The 24,488-nt window shown below is 42.2% G+C and overlaps 1 protein-coding gene across 3 annotated transcripts in view; it reads right to left on the reverse strand.

The window, feature by feature from the left end:
- ARHGAP8 (Rho GTPase activating protein 8) overlaps positions 1-24,488 on the reverse strand; it is a 929,058-nt gene that overhangs the window by 347,153 nt on the left and 557,417 nt on the right. For all 3 annotated transcript variants that reach the window (XM_078673848.1, XM_078673847.1, XM_078673846.1), the window contains exon 7: positions 8,502-8,600. In XM_078673848.1, coding sequence (XP_078529974.1) covers positions 8,502-8,600 — 99 coding nt within the window. The remainder of the gene's footprint in view (positions 1-8,501; positions 8,601-24,488) is intronic.

A 24,488-nucleotide genomic window follows, 5' to 3' on the forward strand; every position in this document is an offset into this window, starting at 1 on the left:
AGCAGTGATTAAATAAAGAAACTATGGACTGGGACATATCAATTAATTTGTATAGGTAAAATATTTTAATATACTGGTTTTATTCTGTATTTTATCTTGTATTTTTATAGTGATTATTGTGCTTTTATGATCCTTTTGTAAGCATCGAATAAAGCATCTTTCCGATTCTGGTTCTGACTGACCAGTTGTTGCAATGTGATTAGTCGGGATTCCTGTGACTTCCACAGTCTTCGGTCTCAAAAACGTTATCTTCCACCTCCGTGCCCCTGTTGGCCATGTTCTCCAAGTCCTGCCTTATTAAAGATAAGTCAATGTTCAGTTCTCCCACTTTCCCCTCCATCATTACTTAGAGGTCTTGAATGGCCTGGAGGATGGAGAGCGTCAAGAGGCCTTCCTGGCAGGCGTCTCCACCATGCACAGCATCTGTTTCCTTCAGTGTCATAGTCTGCTTGGAGTATTGTCAATCTTTTGTTGCGTTGCTGTTCTCTGATCCTCTTCCACTGCAAATTTCCACATTTCTGGCATTGCTGGGGCCAAGGGTTGTCACGTGCCATGATGTTGTAGAAGCCATGTAATAACTACCGCTGTTCACAGAGGGGACCACCCCTCCCGCTCATCATGACACGAGGAGGAGGAACAGCTATGACAAGAGGCAGTGATCAGGATAACTCGCATGGCATTTATTGTTCTCCTGTGAGGTGGGCCCCCTGTACCCTCTTGCCAACTAAAGGAACACCAGGGCTCAGCAGCAGGAGTTGGCTGGCAACAGGAGGGGGAGAGGCCTGGTTTAGTGGGTCCTGCAGTATTCACGGTTCCCTTTCCTCGCTGCCTTCTCTTCAAGGACTCAATCTCACCTGAGGCGCCACAGGGTAAGGAGATGTCCTAAGAAGCGCGCCACAGGGTAAGGCACTGTTGTAGGCGGGTGAGGGGGTCAGGCAGGAGATGTCCTAAGAAGCGGCACCTTGCAGGACCTTGGTCTGTCAGCTTCTTCTGAGCCTCGCCAGCAGCCCAGTCCTGCTTTGTGCAGACCGTTCAGATGCGGATGCCTGTTCCCATTTTATTCGGGTGTCCCCAGCAAGACCCAGCGTAAGGCGGGGTATCACCATGCCCCAGGACTCAATCTATAATGGAGAGACCAATGTAAAGGCACTTATTAGACAAATTTGTTGCGTGGCGGCATGGAGCGGCATGGAGCTCTTCTAAGAGAGCTCCATGTGCTCTCTTAGAAGAGCTCATGGAGCTCTCTTAGAAGAGCTGCCTCTAAGTAACGTCTCCTTTTAAGCATGTTCTTAGTTCAATCTTCTCCTTCCTCTCTACACGATGTATTCTTTTTGAGCTACAAACAATAAAGTGGAGGAAGTTTTTTCTCTTACATTTTCTGCAGCATCTTTTGTGTTCTGTCTGCATAGTGACTTGCTCATATGTGTTTTTCTTCTTTTCTTCCATGAACTTCTGATACTGCTTTTCTTTATTTGACTGGAGATGGCCTATCACAGTAAAACATGCCTAATGAATGCTCGCAGAGGAGTGTTTGTGCTGCTTAATTCTGCTCGTTACCCTCGTTACCCTGGGAAGTACTGTCGGTGAGGAGAAGCTCTGCTGAGGGAAAGTGTGGCTGCAAGGAGGACGGGTCTGCGAGGCCCACCAGGCTGTGCGTGTAACACCTGGCACACCTGCCGCCTCTTCCCGGGACTCCTCCCCTTATCCACCTTCCGGTATAAGATCTGTTACCGCCACGCGAGAGCGGAACGCGTGTGCGGGACGACTCCCGGGACAAAGCCCGGACTAAGGGCGGACCCTCTGAGACCCTCCGAGAACCGAGGAGACCGGACTGGGCGCATCCATTTGCCTTCAGGTACCAACTGTATTTGTTATTGCCCATTACCACTTTCGACTTGTTTGCTCCTTCAGTCTATTGCTTACAGATGTCTATTACAAACACAGAGCAACCCATGCATGATAAACAGGGATTGCTGTTAAATGGAACATTGGACAATTACTTTCCAAAATCTTCACCTGATATTGCTAGGGAGATTGTCATGGCGGAGCGGATCGACGCCGTTCCGTGGAAAGCATAAAGAATGGGTCTGTTTCATTGCCGCTAACTCCTGTTACTGGATCTATTGATATTGTCACTGGCTCAATAGCTAATGAGTCGGTTAACATACCGGATAGCCAACTCCTGGAAGTGGACATGGTTGTGCACTCACCAAATACTTTACTTAGGATGGACAAGATTGGCTTACCATCAATACCACATGCAAGTTGTTCAATTACACCGAAGGGAGATGTTTTGCCACAAATGCAAACAGCCCGTAATAGGGCAAAAAAACTGTCTCTCACGCAAAAAAACTATGGCCCGCCACCGATAAAAAAACGGCGGAAAAGAAGGGATCCCCTACAACCAAAGTTGAGTTGCTCCGATTTTGGTAAAAAGACGGCCAAAATTGTCAGGAATCCCTGTGTATTACAATCAGATATAGTGGGGATTCATACCCTATCTACATCTTCAGTCTTGACAAATTCACCCACAGATAAGGAGGACAGTATGGACACTAGCGTGGTTGTTAACGTACCTACTGAGAATAAGGGTCTTGTGTCATTACTTGATATTGAAAGTTTGATTAAATCTTACTCTGCATCCATCTTGGAGAGGCTGATGGAAGTGGAGTGTAGACTGTCTAAAATTGAGGATGCATTGGGTAAAAAGGACCCTGTAATTCATACTGGTTCAAATAATGTATCTAGTTTAGCAACTAACAATGCACCTCAAATTATGTCATCTACAGTCAATTCACTTTCAACCACTTCCCCCATTATCGCTTCTATCCCTTCCTCAATTGCATCTACCTCCAAACCTATGGGGAATACAGTGTCAGCTATTGTTCATCATCATCCATCCCCCAAACCCCCCCAAAAAAAAATCCTGACCAATTGCTGGCTAATGCTACAAATAAAACCATTGGTAACATATCTTATTTACCTTTGGGGAAACCAACAAGGGAGATGGGGGAAACCAGACACACCTGGGGGAAACCCAGAAGGGTTCCGCTGCCCGAACTGCCACCAGAGGCAGTACCCTATGTGGTAGTCCTAACAGGTGTGCCTGTACTTGAACAAAATAAGAGGGAGGGTTTTGCCCAATTAAAAAATAAGATAATGCATTGGCTGAGAATGCATAGGCCAATTGCAAATTATATCAACGGGGAAATTGTCCATGTTTCGTCGTCTGGAATGGTTGGGGGGTAGACCTAAAGACATCGATGGTGATGTGGTGGTGGTGAATTTTAGGGACCCCAATGCGGTACAATTTATATTGAACTGGCAGACAGGCAGCTCCAATAATACTATAATTCCAAGACCTTTAACGTATTTTTACCCAAGGTCAGTGGTGTTTCCATCTCAGTATCCCCCTCCACACTACATAACCCAAACCCAGCCACCCAATTACCCTATTGTACAGCATGCTGGGAGTAATCAATATGCTCTGTATCCTCCGACTCTACAGGGTACAAGAGGTTCGTATTATGCTCCTTGCTCTGTGACAGCCCCAGATCCCATGGGATGGAACTATGTTCCAGCGAGAACACAAAATTGTCATAATGGAAGGATGGATCATCTAAAACCCTTCACACCTCTTGAAACGTCAAATAGATTTGATATTTTTAGCGGTCTTGATAATTGTGATTGATGTTCCTTGAACGGGGGGGATGAGGGAAGAGATACAGGGAGTCCTGCTGTTGTGGGTGTTGTAAATGGACTTGATGTATTGGCGACTCTTGTGCCCCCGTCTTTGGTCAAAACTGTAACTCATGACACAAATACTCCCGAAGAATTGATAGTACCAACACGCATTTTGAGTTACTTGCCTTCCGAGAGAACACCCTTGGCAACTCAATTGGTGGCAACCATTAGTGAAGAGACACCAAGGGTCATTACTGCCATGCCATCCGTATTTGGGATGCCGGTAAAATTGGTTTGTTGGAATATAGCTGGAGTCGTAAAAAACCTGAGGGATCCAGAGTGGGCTAATTTCATAGAATCTTTTGATTTTTGCTTACTACAGGAAACATGGGCAGTTGATACTCCCCACAGGGTAGGTTACAAGACTTATGGAATTGGGGCAATCCCTTCCAGAAGTGGAAGGTCGTCGGGGGGACTTCTGATTTGGGTAAAAATAAATCTAAAGGTTAATATCGAGGTGATAGACGTAAATACTGTAGATATATTAGTACTAAAAGTTACAACTTGTAATGGGAATAAATTATTCCTAATAAATCTCTACAATAGGCCAGCATCATCTTCAAAAGAATCACCAACCCTTTCTAAACTAGATTGTTTTTTGAGTGGGTTGGATCCCAGGGAGGACTTTGTTATTTTGGCTGGCGATCTAAACTGCAATTATGAGCCTGTCTTGGGTCTAAGTGAGATTTTTGAGGAGGAAGACCAGGCAAATAAAATCCCTGTCCTCGAGAATATTAAATCGGTCAAATGTTCCACTTTGGCTCTCCAGCTGATTAAATTATGTACAGAGCATTTCCTTAGGGCCTGCAACGGTCGGTTACCCTCCGACACCTTAAAGAAACCAACTTTTAGTAGGAACACTTACAAAAGTAATCTGGATTTTGTGATTGCTTCCATTCCCCTTTGGTCGCATCTTGTAGATTTTGAAATAATGGAGAGGGTCGAAAGTGACCATTTTCCCTTAAAATTGACCTTAGATGATGCATTGTTTAATGATCTATCTCAACCACTCCCATTTGAGGAAGGTGGTGGCGATAATATCGAGATCCATATTAGTAACAACAGGAGATCGCTTAAATGGCCATTTATATTGGATCACAGTGACATTCTTAGTGAAATATATTCACTCTTTGCTGGGACCTTTGCATCCTATTTAGGTTTAACTCCTGAGGAGGAAGCCAAAACCCCCTTTTTGACAATACATCAGGAGTTCTTTCTCAAACTAAAATTATTGGTAACTAAAATGCCTAAAAAAAACCAGCAAAAGACCCAGAATCTGTCCCATAGTAAGCCTTGGTATGACAGATCCTGTAGAGAGTCAAAGAGGGAATTATTATTTGCGATTAAGTCCAAGTCTCAATTGGATGTACAAAAAGCAAGAAATAATTACAAGTCCGTCCAAAGGGCCTCGAAAATAGCGTGGGAGGAAGATAAATGGGCCGAATTGCTGTTAGCCGCAAGATCACGCGACAATGTAGCTTTTTGGAGGCTAGTAGCAAATGGGAACCACGTAGGTAGGGTGGTTAAGGATACTTTTTTAGACGAGCAAACTTGGGTAACCCATTTTACAAATTTATACAAAAAATATGATGATTCCCATATGGCATTGAATACAGTAATTTATGAAATCCCAGCAGATTTTCTTGTTTTTAGTCTAGGGGAAACAGAGTTGGCAATAAGCCAAATAAAATCTGGGAAAGCCCCAGGTTTGGATAAAATTCCTGGGGATCTTTACAAGCATGACTCAAAAATATGGGCACCTTATATCAATTATCTGTGCAATAAATTATCTTGTAGTTTAGAATTTCCTGAAAGTTGGAAGGGAGCCGAAATTGTTTTAATATATAAAAAAGGAGATAGGAAGGACCCCTGCAACTATCGGCCAATTAGCTTAATGGACATCCTTCAGAAAATGTACTCACGTCATATTTTATTACGTGTGAGTAATTGGTTGGAGGAAAACTCAATTTTAACCAAATTTCAAGCTGGGTTTAGATCAAAAGTCAGCACTATAGATCAGATCTTTCGATTCTGCTGCCTCTACTGGAAGTACGTAAAGATTAAAAAGGCCCATTTATATGTTGCTTTTGTTGATTTAAGGGCAGCATTTGATTTGGTGCCACGTAATCTTCTGTGGAAAACCTTGAGTGCAGCAGGTATGCCAAATAATTTAGTAGTTCAGATTAAAAAATTACACGAAGGGAACTTCGCGAAAATTAGATGGGGCCCAAATGGCGAACTAACACGAAAAATTCCAATCGAACGTGGAGTTCGCCAAGGATGCGTCCTGGCGCCCACGCTTTTTTCCATCTTCGTGAATGATATTCCCTCATATTTAGAGAGATGTAAAAATGACTCTCCCAAACTGAACGGCGAAAGGGTATCATCCCTATTATTTGCTGACGTTACCATCTTGATTTCTCAAACAAAAAATGGCTTGCAGACATTATTGAATACTTTTAATGATTATTGCAGTCAAAAGGGGCTGGAGATAAACGGGAAAAAAACAAAATATATGGCCCTAAATCCAATCAAACCAGACAAGGGTTGCCTAACTTTAAAAGGAATAAAGCTGGAATCAGTGCCCCATTTTTCATATTTAGGGGTGACACTAGATTCCAACTTTACCTGGAAAGCCCAATTGGAAAAAAGCAAACTAATATTTGCCCAGAATGTTAAACCAATACTTAGGGAGCAAAGTCTAAGCACTAGTAAAGCGGTGTCTCCAGTAATGGAACTATTCAAATTTAAAGTTCAATCATCAGTCCTCTACGGTGCAGAATTATGGGGGTCCGGGTCCAAGGAGACCTTTAGTGTCCTAGACAATAATTTTATGCGAAGTTTGGTAAGGGTCCCGAGAGGCACCCCATTAGTACCCTTGCAATTGGACCTTAACTTTAAAAGAACTGACCATCAAGTTCTTATTAGACCGTTAATGCTATGGGTTAGATTGTGGCATATTCCTGAACTTCAAGCTTATAGAGATGGGCTGAAAGAGATCATGGCGCTGGACAGCCAGAAAACTATTCCATGGCTTAGACATGTTAGGACTTGGTTCAATCATATAGGTCTGAAACAATTCTGGGAGAATCCCGAGCTGTTACCACCCAACCCCAAATTAATCCTAAAAAGGGCCTTTTGGTCCTTCGTAGCAAATATGACTGTAAACACCACAATCAGTGGGTCATTAGTTTCAAAATTTTTAAACTTTAAGGATGAACCACTTTATGAGATCTTCATGGATGAAATAGAGCCCCCACTTGCCAAAACATTATTTTTAAAATTTAGATATGGTAATCTTTTAATAAAATCAACTTTGGCTTGTTGGGCCAGGAACCGTGATCCATCTTCCCTAGTATTGGATGAAGTTTGCTCATTATGTGAAAACAATCAGATAGAGAATGAGCAACATATCCTTTTTTTCTGCCCCTTGTATGGTCAAGCAAGAAAAAGATGGATTAAACCAATATGCCGATTGTTAGGCTTGAGGTCCTGCTCTCAGGCTCTGAGAATCCTAACTACAAATACATCGCAACAGATAACATTTAGTGTTAGTAGATTTTTACTTTCTATCTTCTACCAGAGGAAAAAAATGGGGCATCAGCTGTAATTGAGTTTTTATTCATCCATGGGCTTGAATTTGCTTTTTGATAGTAACACTGAGTTCAATTTGTTCTTGAAAGTTTTGTGGTGTCCTCCAGTGCTTATATGATTTTATTGTCATGCTCCGAATGTCTTCCAACATGTATTGCACAGTTTCAAAGAATGAGTCTAATATTTTAACTGAATGTTTATTTTATCTATTGAACTGTAATGTATGTACTGTTCTTTTATGGCGTGAAGCCGAAATAAAGATTTGAAATGAATGCTCACCCCTATTCCCCTGCTTAATTGTTGGTCATAAAGTGTGAACATGATCCTCCTGACATGAATAAATCAGTAAGAAAAGATACATACCTGTAGGAGTCCAACCAATTTTCAACAGGGCCCCATACATTACATGTTTTGTTTACAATATTTCTTGTAAAGGTCCAAACTTTATTGTAAATATGGTATACAATCATACCTCCTTTAGCAACAATTGTTCATGTTGTTTTTCTTTATGTATATGTCTAATTTCTTTTCACATTTTTTATTTACAAATACACCTTTGGTAGGCGACTAATTTATGAAAATTTGATTCATCAAATGGCACTACAGTTACTAACAAAACAAAACTGGATACTCTGATCTAGCCATAACTATAGAAACCCTGTAAGCAACTAATGACGTCAAGTACCATAGCAAGGTACATCACAGTTCAAGTTGTAACAGAGAATTTTTGTTTTTTAAAACAGGGAGTTCAAGGTGTTGAAATCATGCGAGGATACTCCTCAAACAGTCATGGTTTGCAAAAGCTATGGTACATTTTTCAAAAGTTTGTCTCAATGTTTGCCTGTAAAACCAACGCAAACTAAATTCTCAATACCCTGACTTGGAGTTCAGTGGTAACTGAAAAAACACCAATTTCTGGCAGAAACTCTAAATGCAGACTCAACTACATTAGCTTAATGTCCTCCATTAGTGGAATATAACTGTGGACGAAATTCAGCAGGATTCCATTCCATATTTAGAATATCCTTCAGAAAGTGGAGGATTTTAAGATACCACCAAACCCGGATTGTAATCTGTATGAGGAACAAAACATTTTTATGTAAAGAAAGAAATATGATTCCTTGTATGATACAACCCTTACAAAAATACAGCTCAACACCTACCTTTTAACTTCTTCAGGGATATTAAGCTGGTCGTATTTGAGATGGTCTCTTAAGTCACTTAAGTAACTCATGTATGAAACCTTCTTCCCAAACTTGTGGCTGAAAAAATGTAATGAGTACAAATCAGTGTGCAAAATGAATACAAGTCAGTGTGTATAATACCGAATGTGTTTGTATTAATTATAAACCCATCAATGCCAACTCAAATGTATTAGTAAATAGTAGTAACAAATTACTTTTCCACAGATCAAAGTCGCTTTTTATTTATTAAGATACATTTGAAAGTTAAATATCAATGAAAAGCATTTAAAATAACTGCTACTCAACTACAATAATATTTTCTGTTCGTCAGGTCATTTACCAAACAGCATAACCCAATATCAATTAAAAAACATTATGAGAAATAAATGTACTTAGATGTAAAATACATCTCTCCTTTTTTCTTTGACAACATTCAACTGAACTTTTTTCTAACAGGACATGGGATTTAAATTAACACAAAATGAATTTTAACAGGGCCAAAGTCCACATTTCCTTTGTAGCAGCAGCATGCGGCAATTTTAGCAAGAGTCACACACTAGCAATATTCAAATCAACTACATGCAGTTAGTAATGGAGAAAATAATAGAAAAACAGACCAGTATCATAGCATAACAATAGTAAAGGGCGTATACATTGGCAGATACTATACCTACACAAATAAACAATACATTCATATGGTATGGGGAACTCTGGTGAAATATTTGCTATTAAAAAAAAGCAAACTACACACCTCAAAAAAATCTTTGTAATGTCTAATTTTGTAAGGATTCTCTATTTTTCCAACATTGATTTTTTCATTATTTCTTTTCTACATTGCAAGGTTTTATGTTTAATGCTGCTGTTCAAATGAGCCAGGTCCCAAACTGTTACTAAAACGAGTTCCAGTCATATGTCTTAGCAATTAGTATTGATACTTACACATGAACACAGCACCTCCATCCAGTAGCTATCTGATGTTTAATCCTGCACCCTTGTAGCTCACAAATGAGTTAGAAAATATTTTAGAGACTGCCCTGTATTCGAAAAAGCAGACACAGGCATGATTATTTCCAGACATCAGAAGGCCACCTATAGGGCCCGTGAGTATAACCACATGGCACAAGGTCTGTTACTCATTTTTATTCTGCTCTAACTCAGACTTTGATTTTTGAGGGACCCTCACAGAACCCCAGACTTTGAAGGCTTCTGACGAAGACCCTAAAATATGTTGCTCTTGACTGAAATGCTCACAGCAGCAGGGCACCCACTAAGACACTTCAGAGGGACTGTGGCTACCACCCTCATATGTGAGTGATACTATGGAGAAGACAGCAACACTCTGAACTGGGTGCTCTCGGAAGACCATGCCATAGTTTCATTTCCCATCAGAAATAAAAAATCCTAATATTTCTATTAACTGCAATTAACTGTTGGTTCCCAATTGTTCTAAATCAGTGGCAATCCAAGTTTTAATATATTTTGCTGTTTTACTCAAAATCTTTCTATCAGTCAACAATGCGCTGATGTTAGTTTCTTGTCTTTTCCCTAACTGCATCCTTAAGACCGGTGGGTAAACAACTTTTGGTAACAGTGTGCAGAGTACTAACTTGGACTTTTATATGTTATAAAGAAGCCACTCCACAAATGGATACCTGCTTTCAGGCGCTATATTTTGGCAGAAAAATCCATTTGAGATATCAAGAGTGGTTTGGTATTTATTTTTTGCGCAGAATGTTATTCATTAATGCGGCACTATGTGCATTTTGGAGAGCAAATGTCTTTGTGCATGAATTTAAATGTCTGTAATCTAAAACTAGACGATGTGTGTTGTCGGGTTTAGCGACAGGAAACAAAGGATTGTTCATTGGAGAAGTACATTTTCAATTACCCACTGGTATTCAAGTTGATCTACGATCTCCCTGGCCGTTTTTTTAGCGTCTTGCTTTATTGAATATTGCCTCTGAGCATTAGGTGAAACTTTTAACGGGATCATGTGGTAGGTTGAATTCTCATCCCACCCTGCGTGATTTTTGTACAATGCCGGAGCTTGGGCTACTGCCCACTCCTGCGCATATGTATGTTTAAGGTGAACGGGAACGTAGTTGGAAAATGTAGGAAAAATTATACTTTCTTCCCTGGGGCACTCCATTACAAATGCAGGCGGCCAATCTTGTTCTCATAACAGTATGTCATAACCAGATGATAAGTTCTTCCAAAAAAGAGTTTTTACTTTCCTAAGCTTGTCCCCCTCCAACAGGAATGTTATTTCATATAACTTATGTGGGACGCTCACCCGGGTGTCAGGTGTTTCCACCATGAGGTAATCATTCAACTCCGCTGTCACAAGAAATTCCTTCAGGTTCAGGTGCTATATTGTTACTTCTGCGGCACTGTCTAGCATTTTCAGAGCCCATTCCTCGTTCAGAAGTTGTGTCCTCAGAATTCTGGACATGTCTGATTTTCAGACCAGCAGCTTTCTTTTTCTTAAATTGAGGTTTTGGATTTTACTTATCTTCTTTTTTTAGAAGTAAAGTCTTGAGCGCGTTGCTTGTCTCTGGACTGTGTGTGCTCCTCTCTATTTTCTGACGGTCCTTCCCTTTCAGAGATTTTCTTCGAGCCCTGAAAGGAATGAGAGGAACGTGTATCAGTATCCTGATACTGGTCAGGTTTCCTAATGTTATCCCTATTCCTAAGGTTATACCCCTTTTCAGAGGGCTCCTGTGGAGGAGACCTACCTCGGGATTGAGATCTTTTGTCTTTAAAGTTTTATTTTTTATCATTGCTTCATCCTGCTAAACTCTGCCCACTACAGATGCCAAATCTGCTCTAAAGTTTGCGAAACATTTGGGCGGTCGGCGGACAAAGACCAGTCCTAGAACAGACGATGCCACCGAAAACCAGCTAAGTGATAATGATTGACCAGCAAGACATTGTATCTTTTAGGTCTCCTTCGACGTCAGGCAGTTGTACTTTTTTTGTATACCAGTTTGGGGATGTGTGGGAGATATTGTTTGTGGTGATGTGAATATTTTTTCTATGTTCTCACTCGGGTTGGACAACTTTTGATTACAATTGGGATGGGATTGGAACTTGTGGTACTCCTTACGTATAAATACGTAATATCGTTAGACGGGGATGCTGTTTTTGCATTGGAGGCCTTCTGCCTCATTTCTCCTAAATGGTTGTTCGGGTTGCTGTGGTTGCGGGGAGGAGTGTATGATCGCAATCAAAGGTTGAGAGATGGAGACATAGAATTTCGTTTAGAAGCTGCACAATTATTGTTCTGTTTTGCTGTAGAATTGTCTCCTTGCAGTTTCTTGGCCACCCTGCTGCGGTTGGGAAGGAGGCCGGTACTATCTCGTCCCCATGGGAGTTTTCCAGCTCTTACTTTGGTTCATGTTCTATTTGAGTGGGGCTACTTTTCAACCTGATTGGGGGTTGGTGTGGGAGGGGAAGGGTGGGCGTGAAAGATAATTGTTTAATTGGGGTGTTGCCGTGTCTTTGGAGGGAATATGGAGGAAGGAGTGTGATTCGCAGTGACATGCATCAGACTTTCATATACGCCACGAGACTAGAGTAAACTGTTTGACATGGAACATAAGAGGGCTGAATGACAGTAGAAAATCCCGCTTAGTACACGCACACCCAACGAGACATAATATTGATTTATGCCTGCTACAAGAAACTCACTTGCATGCCCAAACATCTTCGAAATTGAAAAATAAGAGGTGGGGCTCCATATACACTTTGGTATATTCCAATTTCTCCCGTAGGGTGGGGGTATTGGTTAAGAGAGGCCTTTATCGGAGGGAGAGGGAGATACACATAGATCCTGACGGACGGTTTATTATTTTGCTGGGTACACTGGGAGGTACTCAGCTGACCCTGGTTTTTCTGTATGGGCCTAATAAAGACTCCCCTGGGTTTTTTCAGGATGTATGGGCCAAAGTTAAGGCAACTGGGTGCACCAAAATTATATGAGGAGGGGATTTTAATGCCATTTTAAACGATGACCTAGATAGACAGGGCGCAGCGAGGTCGCACCACCCTGCAGCCAGTAAGGTACTAAATGCTTTATTAAAGGATGGAGACATGGTGGACATGTGGCGCCTACGCAACCCGATGACTAGGGAAGATACTTGTTTTTCCGAACATCATAGAGCCTGGATTCGGCTGGACTACTGGCTGACGACGAGAGACATGGACAGTTGGGTGGTGGAGGCGAAGCACCTTCCGAGAACACTATCTGATCACTCCCCAAGCCTCTTGACAATTTTGCTTCCCAACACCAAACAGCGAGCTTTTTCCTGCAGGCTCCCCCCACATGTGCTCTTAGATGAGGCGTTTAAGGAGGAAATACGCACTGATATAACAGACTATTTTGCGCAAAATACGGGATTGGTCAACACTGTGGCTTTGTTATGGGAGGCGCTTAAACAGGTTCCTTAAGGCCATTAGACACACTATCTGTAATATCGAGGCTCAAATAAAGACCTAGAGACACAAATATATTCAGAGGGTGATGCCGCTTTATTGGCTGAACTGAAAACCAAATTACTGGAGTATGATGAGGAGGCGCAGCTAGAGGTCAAATTTCTTGGAAAATATACGGAAGCGCGCAGGTACGGGAAGGGTGACAGACCGGGACGGACGCATTCAGGTATGCTAAGACCTCCACGGTCAACTGCCTATGTCCCCAAATTAATTAACAAGGAGGGCGATGCCGTCAAAGGTCCGCTGGCTATACTTGATGAGTTCAATCCAAAGGGTTTAGTGCGTACTGCGAAGAAAGACTAAGGCAAGAAAGGGAATCAATAGATAATCTAGTAATTAATATTTCCGACTAACATTTAAACGAGACTGAATTAAAAATACTACCAAGGGGAACTTCTTTTGTACCTACGACTGACACGAACACCTTGGAAATCAACATTAGTTTCTTCAAACTTATGAGAAAACTCAGATTGCGCCACTTTTTAAAAAACATTATGGAATCTACTAAAGACAAAGAAAGAGAGGAAGATCCGCTAAAAGGATTACAACTGAAAAGCACATATATGGCACCCATTAGCCATAAAGTTTAGACATGTTTGAATCCTTAGTCAAAAATGACATAGCCAAGCTCAACTGCCAGAAGAAGTCTAAACACAGTAATCTTACGGCCAATGAATTGGGTATAGTGAAAGCGATATCATTGAGGTCTGATATTATGTGCACAAAAGCGGACAAAGGTGGCGCGTTAGTCATTTTAAATACTAGCTATTACAATGAGCAAGTAATGACACATCTACAGGATTCTGATACTTACTTGAAATTGGATTCAAACCCCACAGAACAATTTATGGGGATTTTGCAAACCATCGTTCAAAAAGCCGTGGATGAAGGAGTCATTAGCGACAAGGTAAAGAAATTTCTAATGCAATCCAACCCACGGAGTTCAACTCTATTTATGGTACCCAAAATACACAAAAATCCAGTCAGACCACCGTGCAGACCAATAGTCACCACTCAAAGGAGCTTGCATGAACCAGTGGGGAAGTTTTTAGATAGCCATTTACAAACATGTGTCACAGCTATGAGAACCTTTATAAAAGACACCACCGATTTCTTACATAAGCTCAATCAAATCACTATCACCGAGGATGAAGAAATTCTACTGTGTACAGTAGATGTTAATTTACTATACACATCAATCACTCACCAACTTGGAATAGAAGCTGTTGAACATGCTTTGTTACACACGGATTATGAACAAGATCTAAAGATTTTTCTCATGGAATTTATGGAGTTTACCCTACTGCACAGTTACTTTAAGTGGAAAGAAGATTGGTTTCAACATAAAACTGGCACTTCCATGGGAAACGGTGCTGCTCCGGCATACGCCAATATTTTTATGAACCGCTACGAGGAAGAAAACATCCTAACAATACAACCATGGACAACTCACTCCAAATTATTCCTAAGATTTATAGACAATATCTTCATCCTATGGAAAGGTCCAGCAACTATTTTGGTAGAACAACTGCACAAACTCAATCAAATTGACAAACGTATACAATTCACCTTTGAAATACAACAACAATCCATCACATTTCTGGATGAAAGAATAACCCGAACACCAACAGGCTTTGAAACGGACTTGTATAGAAAGGACACAGACAGAAATAATACCCTCCACTACCAAAGTTTTCATCAACAATCTCTTAAACAACACTTGCCATACACACAGCTGTTGAGGCAAAAAGATAGTATCTAACCTAGTGAAAGCAGCAGAACAACTAGAAGAAATGGCACAGAGATTTAAATCACGTGGATATCCTGACCAGGTACTACAACAAGCCAGGGAACGCTGTTCATTCAAAAGCGGAGAGGAATTGCTTAGTATTCAAAAGAAACCTACGAAAAAACAATTCACCATGGTTTCTAGATTTTCTCTAATGAGTGCACCGTACAAACGAATCATCAAAAAGCATTGGCAAATGCTCAGGTTCGAACAGGATTTTAATCACATCTTCAAACATGAGGCTATCTTCGCATATACTAGAAGTAAAAACATAAGTGAAAGACTAAAACATTCTGGTCAATCATCAGCAGAAGGCACACATTAGGGCACAATTCCATGCTGGAATTGCAACAACTGTAACAGCTTAATTAAAGGAGCATACATCACCCATCCCATGAAGGGACATAAGATCAAAGTGAAGGTAACAGCCACATATGACATGTCCAATGTGATCTACATGTTAAAGTGCCCCTGCGGGAAAATCTATATCGGACAAACTGAAAGGAAAATAAAAATATGGCTGATTGAGCACAAATCTAGCATCAGAACGAAACAAATCAAATCTACAGTAGCTCAACATTTTTTAGAAGCCGGACACAACATCAGCCAATTAAAATTTTGCATTTGAGAGAAAATAGATAAACGAGAGGGAAGAGACAATCAATTTCTTATTACAACGTGAACATTACTGGATTAACCTTCTGAACTCTATGAAGCCTTTTGGCTGGAACGACCGTATGGAGTTTCTGTGTTACCTCTAAAAAAATATACATTTAGACTGTATGTGGACTGTTCTGACCGTTTCCATAACGACATTGTTGTGATGACTAGTGTTTTTTGATTACTGTTTTCATTTACCACTGTTTTAATTTCAGTAGCATTACAACCACACGTCATTCAATATTGATATTGTTTAACATGAATATTCCATTTTGCAACTTTATTGACCTTTCCCGTGACACACGCGTCCCACTAACCTCTTTCTTTGTTCACTAAATTACTCACGCACGGCATAAGAACCGCCCACTTTTTAGCGTCGAGGAACACAGCACCTGGATACACCGTGAGAGATCGAAACTTGGCTTGAAGACGTTAGAATCTACTCGCCTTTTACACTCCGTAAGCACAGATTAGCAAAGTTGCACCTTCCCTATATCTTAATTGTACTGTCACCAAACTTGCATGCTGCAAGTGTTAAGCACACAAACGCTAGCACCACGAGTGCGCATCGTTCCGTTTTCACCCTTTTTAACTGGCACGTTCAAAATGCTGTTCAAGCGAGTCGATACCTCGTGTTTTATTCACCCTCAAAATTAACCTGTGAACCTCATCGTAACCTTTTTATCACCACACGATAAACATTCTTAGTTAACACTACTGTCCCGGCCAGCATTTCTAGCTTGGTTCACCATGTATGACACCCAGCACAATGGATATGTTTATTTTTCAGCCTAGATCACTTACTTACGTTAATACACTAAATGTCACTATCAGCGGGTTAAGGTTCTAAACCATTCTTTACAATTCTCCTCATGTATATATGCCTAGTATTGATAGAAGAATCATATGTTACCATTACAGAATATACCCAGATGAAAGCATTCATGCTGAAATGCATTGGGATCACCATAAACTATTAACCAACTGAAATGCATTCTGGGAATTTAAGTGTATGAAGATGGATAATATATTCAGAAGAATTGTGATGCAACAAATCCAATAAATTCTTTATCTCAAAGACAAAGAGTTCTTTCTTTACAACGTTTTCGCTTATCGGAGAAACCTTTTTAATAAGGACTACAGAACCAGTGCCCGGGGGACATACCCCACTTGTATGGGGATGCATCTACTTTGAGGAGTTATCTGCTTTTTATGCCCACTTATATACAGCTACTCAGTCGGAATGTCCGGAGGGCATGCAGGAGTTTCTTGGTTCCGTGGCATTGGTCTGGTTTAACGACCGGCATAGGGAGTACATGCGCCTACCATTTACTGTGGAAGACGTAGCTCAGGTTATTAAAAGCTTGCCATTAGACAAGGCTCCTGGGTCGGATGGTCTGACAACAGCCTTTTATAAGACATTTGTGGAGGAACTAGCTCCCGTATTATTGGAGGTCTATGCAGAGGCCCATGAAACCGGCATACTGCCTCAGACCATGGGGGAAGCGATTATTATCACCTTGTTAAAATCCGGAAAATTGGAAACAGACTTGAACTCATATCGACCGTTATCTCTCATAAATGTCGATGTGAAAATATTGGCAACATTAATAGCAAATAGGCTGCAGCCCATGCTCCCACTTATAGCCCTACCAGATCAATCCTGCTGCATACCCAGTAGATCTACGTCTCATAACCTCAGAACAGTTTTTTCGGTCATACATTATTTACATCCACACGTACAGGCGGCAGTGGTGTTTTTAGACACAACAAAGGCCTTTGATTCGCTCGAATGGCCCTATCTGTTCAGGATTTTGGAACGGATGGGGTTTGGACCCTTTTTTACTAGATGGATCAGATTGTTTTATACTGTGCCTGTGGCTAGGGTGCGGGTGAATGGCCTTGTATCTGACCCGTTCTGACCCATTTGCAATTACCCGGGGCACCAGACAGGGGTGCCCGTTGTCCCCCCTGTTTGCTATTGCAATGGAGCCGTTGGCTGCACGAACAAGGGTATATGTTTTAGCGCTCAAAGTCTTCTGATATCACTCTATGCGGATGATGTCAATTTGTATATTTTAATCCCGGCGCAAAATCTGGACATTGTGTTATGGAAATTTATTAAATTTGCTGGCCTTTCAGGCATATCTATCCATTGGGCCAAATCTGTGGTGTTCCCCCTCACCGATAACACTACAGCGGTGGTTTCGGAATTTCCGCTACAATGGGAGGATGAGAAAGTGAAGTACTTTCGAATTAGGATTAGCGGGAATATGCAAGAAGTGTGGAACCTGATTCACGGTAAAGCCACTGATTGGCTGGATTATAAGGTAGCTTTGTGGGCTAAACTCCCGCTGTCTCTAGCAGGAGGAATCGCGTTAGTGAAGATGATTGTCTTGCCTACATTTTTATATCCGTTTGTAAACCTGCCACTCATACTCACGCAATGATTTTTTAGTAAATTGCAATCACTGTTAATATCCTTGGCATGGAAGGGGGGCCAGGCCCGGGTATTGTGGGAACTGCTGTTTCTGCCGCTTAAGCAGGGAGGATTGAGTGCGCCACATATGAAGTTGTATGCACTATGTGCACAGGCACACTTCCTGCCCTATTGGGTACGCCCAGCCCCCTTCCAACCGCACGTGGCTGTGGAAGCTGATGCTGTGGCACCTGTCCCTACTCGAGTGGCTGTGTACCAGACCAACAAACGCCCTACAGATGGAATTGACACCTCTGAAACTTCAGGATGGGCTTGGGAGGGGTTGCATAGATGGGTGGGAGCAAAGATATTACATGCGCCGTCCATCCCCCTAGCTTGGGAACCCTATGTAACCAAACATTAGAGATGAGATAAACATAGAGGTGGCGCAGAGGATGTCACTTCATACCTTTGCAGATCTTTACCCAGGGGGGACATTTAGAGGACCACCGACTGCGGAGGTGGGACTGATGGTGCCCTTTGGAGATACATTCATATATCACAAGATTCGGGCGGCCTGCAGCAAATTACATGTTGAATTTCCATCCCAACCATCCCCTTTGAATGCTTTGGAAAACCTATTACGTACACCATCACCGCGCAGGCTTATTACCAGACTTTACACACATATGCAAGCTGATGCCCAGTGACGGTCTCCGGTGCTAGACATCGGTGGGACATGGAGTCGTTGACCCCCCCTATCCGACGATCAGTGGACGTACTGTTGCGCTCAGATGACTGAGATGTCTCCTAATTACAGGCTGCACCTGATTCACTTTAAAAAAAAATTCACAGATATTACAGAACACCCATTAGCTTATGTCGCATGGGACTTAGAGACGATGCCTGGCGCAGTGGCCCGGCCTCCGCTTCCTTTCTCCACATGGCATGGGTGTGTCCGGACATTGCTGACTACTGGTCCCACATTTTCATGTCCATCAATCAGCTTCTGGGTCTGGCGCTGTCCCTATCCCCTTTATTGGGACTGTTGGGGTTTGTCAGAGACATGAACGTGAACAAACGCAACTTGCATGCGCTACTGCTGCTATTCGCAAAACGACCAATAGCAATACCCTGGGGGAAAAGGAGGACGCCGAGGATTCCAGAATGGGTTAAAGCTGTTACATATGGTCAAATTCAGCTGGCAACGTTGTGGGAACTGATGCCACCCACCTCCAGGCCACGGGAGATATGGGCACCATTTATTTCCTGGGCTCAGGAGAGGTCAAATGGATCAGATGATAAGGGGTAAATGCAATTAGCACTCAGGATATGTGCCTTGTTCATTGTGGTGTTTTGATGTGCATCTCAATTAGATATTACAGGAGAAATTATGTGCATTTCTGGTGGGTACCCTGCGGGGTCATTGTTTACTACTGTCGAATTAGTGCTTTAAGATTTAAAGGTTTGCTCTTATCTACACCTGGATTTTGGGTTTACCGGAACATCGCTGTGCTCTATGCATAAAGATATGGAAGGTTGATTTTTTATGTAATGTCGTACATCTGCAACTATACACCAAGTTGATTTCTTGTTGTATGTGGTACATGCTGTAATGATTTTGCAAAATCAATAAATAAAATAAAAAAATTAAAATTCGGTATTTTTCAAATGGTGTTGTATTTGGGAATACTGCTTCTAACTCAGTTATTTCTGAGCCACCCAGAAAGGAATTTGTTCACATTTTGTTGCCACTTTGCCCATTACCGCATGTAATGTTTGTGGAGTAATTTTAGTACTAGTGCTCTGTGTAAGAGCTGCAGTAGGTGTAATTACTGTAGGTTGGACTGCTAGTGTCCTTAAGACGAAGTGTGTCATGTTTCTGTTGAGTTTTATCAACTCCTGCATTTGAACAAATAGTTAATCACGTGGCATTGTGTCAATGTCTGGATGTGGTGCATAAGTCGCTAATATCGGCCATGTTGCTCCTGGTCTTCCTAAAAGAGCAAGCCTTGCTCTTGTTCTTATGTGGGGAAGGGCGCCATTAAACCAGAAATAATGTTCCTGGAAAGCAAGCGGAATCTCAATCTCCTCAAATGGAGTGTAAGCCGCTAGAACTTCTTCATGTTTGTAATAATGAAAAGTGGGAATAAAACCCATTAGTAGAATACCTCTGTTTTGAAATCTTCGTGTGCCTCTATCACGAATATTACTACACCTCCTCTGAGTGGTAACCCATGTTTGAGTAGTTTAACTGTAAGAGTTTGTGTTACTTTGGGTGCAATATGTATTGCATCTGCATCTTCCTCACCAGACTGATTAAGTCATAGGTGTAAGTCTCTCGCCTCGTCAGACATCGTGTTTTTAAGACAAGGAATTATTGTCTAAGGAAATTATGAAAAAGGTTTTATGTACAATTTTGGGAATATTTCCTTTCAAGCTTGATTATCCACCAGCCAATACATAGGATATATCACCTACTCAGCTGTGGCGGAGTTTTTCCCACTTACTCCAGAAGACTCTGTGTTTTCTTAGTAGGATCTCTGTGAATAAGCATGACTGAGCTGCTCAGATTCTACTGTTGAATATGTGCGCCATGTATTTACCACGATGAGCAAACCATATTTGACACGCTGTGTGCCGTTAGACCACATTGGGCGCCTTGTAGTGTAGTGCTGATAGTACCCTTTCATTCAGGACCTACGCTGTTTACAGATAACATATATTGTGGGCTTGGTGGTAAACTGAGTAGGTACACACCCACCGAATATGTCAGCCTATGTTTTCGCATTAGTTAGCTCGCAGTGCTACTAGAATCTCCTGTTATCAGAGAGATTAGTTTTTGCAACTTCAGAACATAATAACCGCAGACGCATGGAAACAATATAATACTTTTCACCCAGTCACTCGTGCTTGCTTGTTTTGCTCTCAGAGAGGTACACAGAAGAAACAGTTGAGCGTGTTTACAATAAGAATTTATTGTACCGTTCTTCTCATGTAAAATAAGTGCGCTGCTATCACTGTAACACAGTAGCAGGGATATAGTACCAGCAGTACAGTGAATAAAAAGAAATAGTATTGTTCTTCCATTTTGCAATAGTCATGAACACATACATGAATATGAAATGCATTTATAAAATAAAGTGCGTACTCCTAAGATGCCTGTCTAGATGTACCTAAGTTACCTTAGCATGTGAGTAGGTGCTATAGAGCCTAAGTCTTAAGAGCCTAAGTCTAAGAACCTAAGTCTAAGAACCTAAGAGCCAAGAATCCCACTAGACTTTAGTCGAACCCCCATACCTGAATAGTGAGAGTGTGGGACTTCATCCTGAACTTGAGTTGGACACCCCGCAAGGGATCGTCAGACCACTGTCAGCTGGAGTGATGGCATGCCGGAGCTGCAGTGTCTCTGGCCAGTGTGTCGGCCTTGAAGTCTCGGTTCCCTCCTGTAGAGTGTACTCATAAATGATTCATATGAGCTAAGGATGACGTCTTAGCAACATTGATGGGGAAAACCCCACCGTTGGCATGGAACTAGGTGAAAGGTTTAGTCCATAAAAGGTTACAGTCCTTATAAGGGGTTATGTCCATACAAGGCAGTCCGTCCTTATTTGGAGTTATGTCCTTATAAGGCTTATTCATATGAAATGATGGGGAGATGATGTAGGAAAAGCGTACGATGATCCTTAGACCTATATCAGACCGATATGAAATATAACACTACATGCCACAAACAGATGCATAAAGGGTAAGTAACATTTACCGTTTGATGGCATGTGTGGCTGTAGATACACATGGTTAGCATCAACTAAAAAGCAGTTCTCCTCATAAGCGGTGGCTACCTTATGATGGGTACATTTGTTTGAAATGATGCATGTAGTACCGCTTGGCCAACATTTGCGTGTTGTCGTGCCATAACATCTACACAGTAGTGTTTCGGAAATGTGTGCAGTATAGTCCATGTAGCTGTTTTGCATATGTCAGCTATTAGTATATTACATACAAATGCCATACAAGCTCCTTGTTTTGCTTGTAGAATGAGCTTTTGATGGTATAGGGAGGGGTCTTTTGGCTTTAGCATAGCAGGCTTGGATCCATTTTACTATCTATGTGTAATAACTGATTTGGAAATTGTTTTGCCTTTATGTGGTTTGGAGAATGCCACAAATAGTTGTTGAGTTTTCCGAAAGAACTGTGTCCTATCAATATAGTACATTAGAGCTCTTTTAACATCTAATGTGTGTAATGCTCTTTCTGCCACTGAGTAAGCAGAGGAAAAAATACAGGCAATTTAACGGACTGAGTCAAGTAAAATTGTGAGACAACTTCAGGTAGGAATTTAGGAGTAGTTCTTAAAACCACTTTGTCGTTGTGTATTTGGAAAAATAGATCCTCCAGAGTTAATGCTTGAATCTCTCCCACTCTTCTGAGTGAAGTAATTGAAATGAGAAAAGCATTTAAAGAAATAGCAGTGGACAAGTGCGCATGGGTTCAAATGGTGGAGCCAATAACCTTGTTAGCACAATATTAAGATTCCACACTGGTGTGGGTGGAGCTCTGGGTGGAATGACTCTCCTGAGACCTTGTATAAAAGCCTTAATTATGGGAATTCTGAATATGTTAATGTTAATGTTAATGTTAGGCTGCATTTATAAAGCGCACTGACACCGGAGGTTTCCTGGCGCTGAGATTGAAATTGGGGCAGGAAAAAGGGCTAGTAAGAGTTTGAGAAGAGCCAGGTCTTTAAGCCCTTTCTGAAGCTCAGCAAGGTGTCAGAGGTTTTAATGTGTGGGGGGATGGAGTTCCACAGCTTGGGTGCCAGGAAGCTGAATCTCCGGCCGCCCAATTTTTTTAACTTGAACACTGGGGAGGTAAGAAGATGAAGGTGGGCAGAGCGGAGGTTGCGGGTCGGACGATGAGGGTTGATGAGGGATTTCAGGAAGGTCGGGCAGTTGGTGTGCTGTGCTTTGTAGGTTATGCATCCGATTTTGAAGGCGGCCCTTTGCTCAATGGGAAGCCAGTGCAGCTTGGCCAGGAGAGGTCTAGCAGATTGCCATTTGGGGACTTTGCATATGAGCCTTGCTGCCTGGTTCTGCACCATCTGGAGACGGTGGAGCAGGGACCTGGGAAGGCCCCAGTAAAGGGCGTTGGAAAAGTCAAGACGGGAGAGTACGAGGGAGATGACAATTTGCACCAAGGCCTCGTGAGAAAGCAGATGAGTAATTTTCCGGATTTTGCGAAGCTGGAACATACTAGCAGAGATAATGGCTCCAACATGAGTTTTCAAGGAGAGATCTTTATCAATGGTGACACCCAGGCTTTTTACTGAACTCGATGGAGTAGGGGCAATGCCCAGTTCAGCTGGCCAGAATTGGGGTCCCCAATGGGCAGAGCTAGTACAAGGCAAGAGGAGTTCTGTTTTTTCCGGATTTAGTTTAAGCTGATTAGACATCATCCATTGTTGGATGTGCAGCATTACAGCCTGGAAATTGGATGTCGCATCCGGGGTGTCTAAGGGAAAGATGATCTGCATATCATCTGCATAGTTGAGGACAGTGCAGTTCCAGTTGCTAAGTGACTGAATTAGCGGGCGAAGATACAGATTAAAGAGCAGAGGTGAAAGGGAGGATCCCTGAGGGACTCCGCAGGTGGTGGGTACCTGGGTTGCAGTGAAAGGGCCTAGGTGGACTGTTTGCAATCTGCCAGAAAGGAAGGACTTAATCCAATCCTGTGCAGGGCCCTGGATGCCTGCTTGTCCGACACGGTGGAGTAAGATGTCATGATCCACCGTGTCGAGCGCGGCCGAGAGGTCCAGAAGGATTAGTGCCTGGGGGGACCCTCTATCGGCATTCTCCCGAAGGGTATCGAAGACTTTTACAATGACTGCCTCGGTAGAGTGGGCTGGTCTGAAACCTGCCTGGTTAGGTTCCAGGAAGCCGGAGCTCTCAATGAACGCAGACAGACAGGTTGTGACATAGGCCTCCAGTAGTTTAGAAGAATAGGGTAGAAGGGAGATAGGCCTATAATTGGCTGGGTTGGCAGGGTCAGCTCCAGCCTTCTTTAGAAGAGGAACCAATATGGCCTGTTTGAACGCAGAGGGGACCGTGCCAGTGCTAAGGGAAGTGTTTAAGAGAGGGAGAATACTGTCTGGTAGAGCTGAGAAGACTGCCCTAAGTACCGAGGGGGGACAGCAGTCATCGGGAGAGCCAGATTTGATGCGGGTTGTGAGCTCAGTGAGAGTGCTGGGAGTGATAGCTGGGAACTGAGTGAAGATGGAAGGGTTAAGGGGGGAGGGGTCGGGGCAGCTAGGGGGGATGGGCGAGGAGATGGCGCTCTTAATGTCAGCGATTTTCTGAACGAAATAGGTGTTAAGCGCATTACAAGTATCTAAGGTGGGAGCCTGAGAGGGAAGAATTCTTTGGTCAGAGGAGAAGTCATTCATGATTTTAAAGATTTCTTTAGATTTGTTAGAGGCTGAGTTGATTCTTTCTGAGATATGTGAGGCCTTAGCTTTTATGATAGCACTTTTGTATTCGTTACGGGCTATCACATACTCTGCGCGGTTCTCTGTGGAGTAACCCCGTCTCCATTTGCGTTCGAGGAG

This window comes from Lissotriton helveticus, chromosome 1_1 (assembly GCF_964261635.1).
Source record: "Lissotriton helveticus chromosome 1_1, aLisHel1.1, whole genome shotgun sequence".
In the NCBI taxonomy this organism is placed as follows: Eukaryota; Metazoa; Chordata; class Amphibia; order Caudata; family Salamandridae; genus Lissotriton; species Lissotriton helveticus.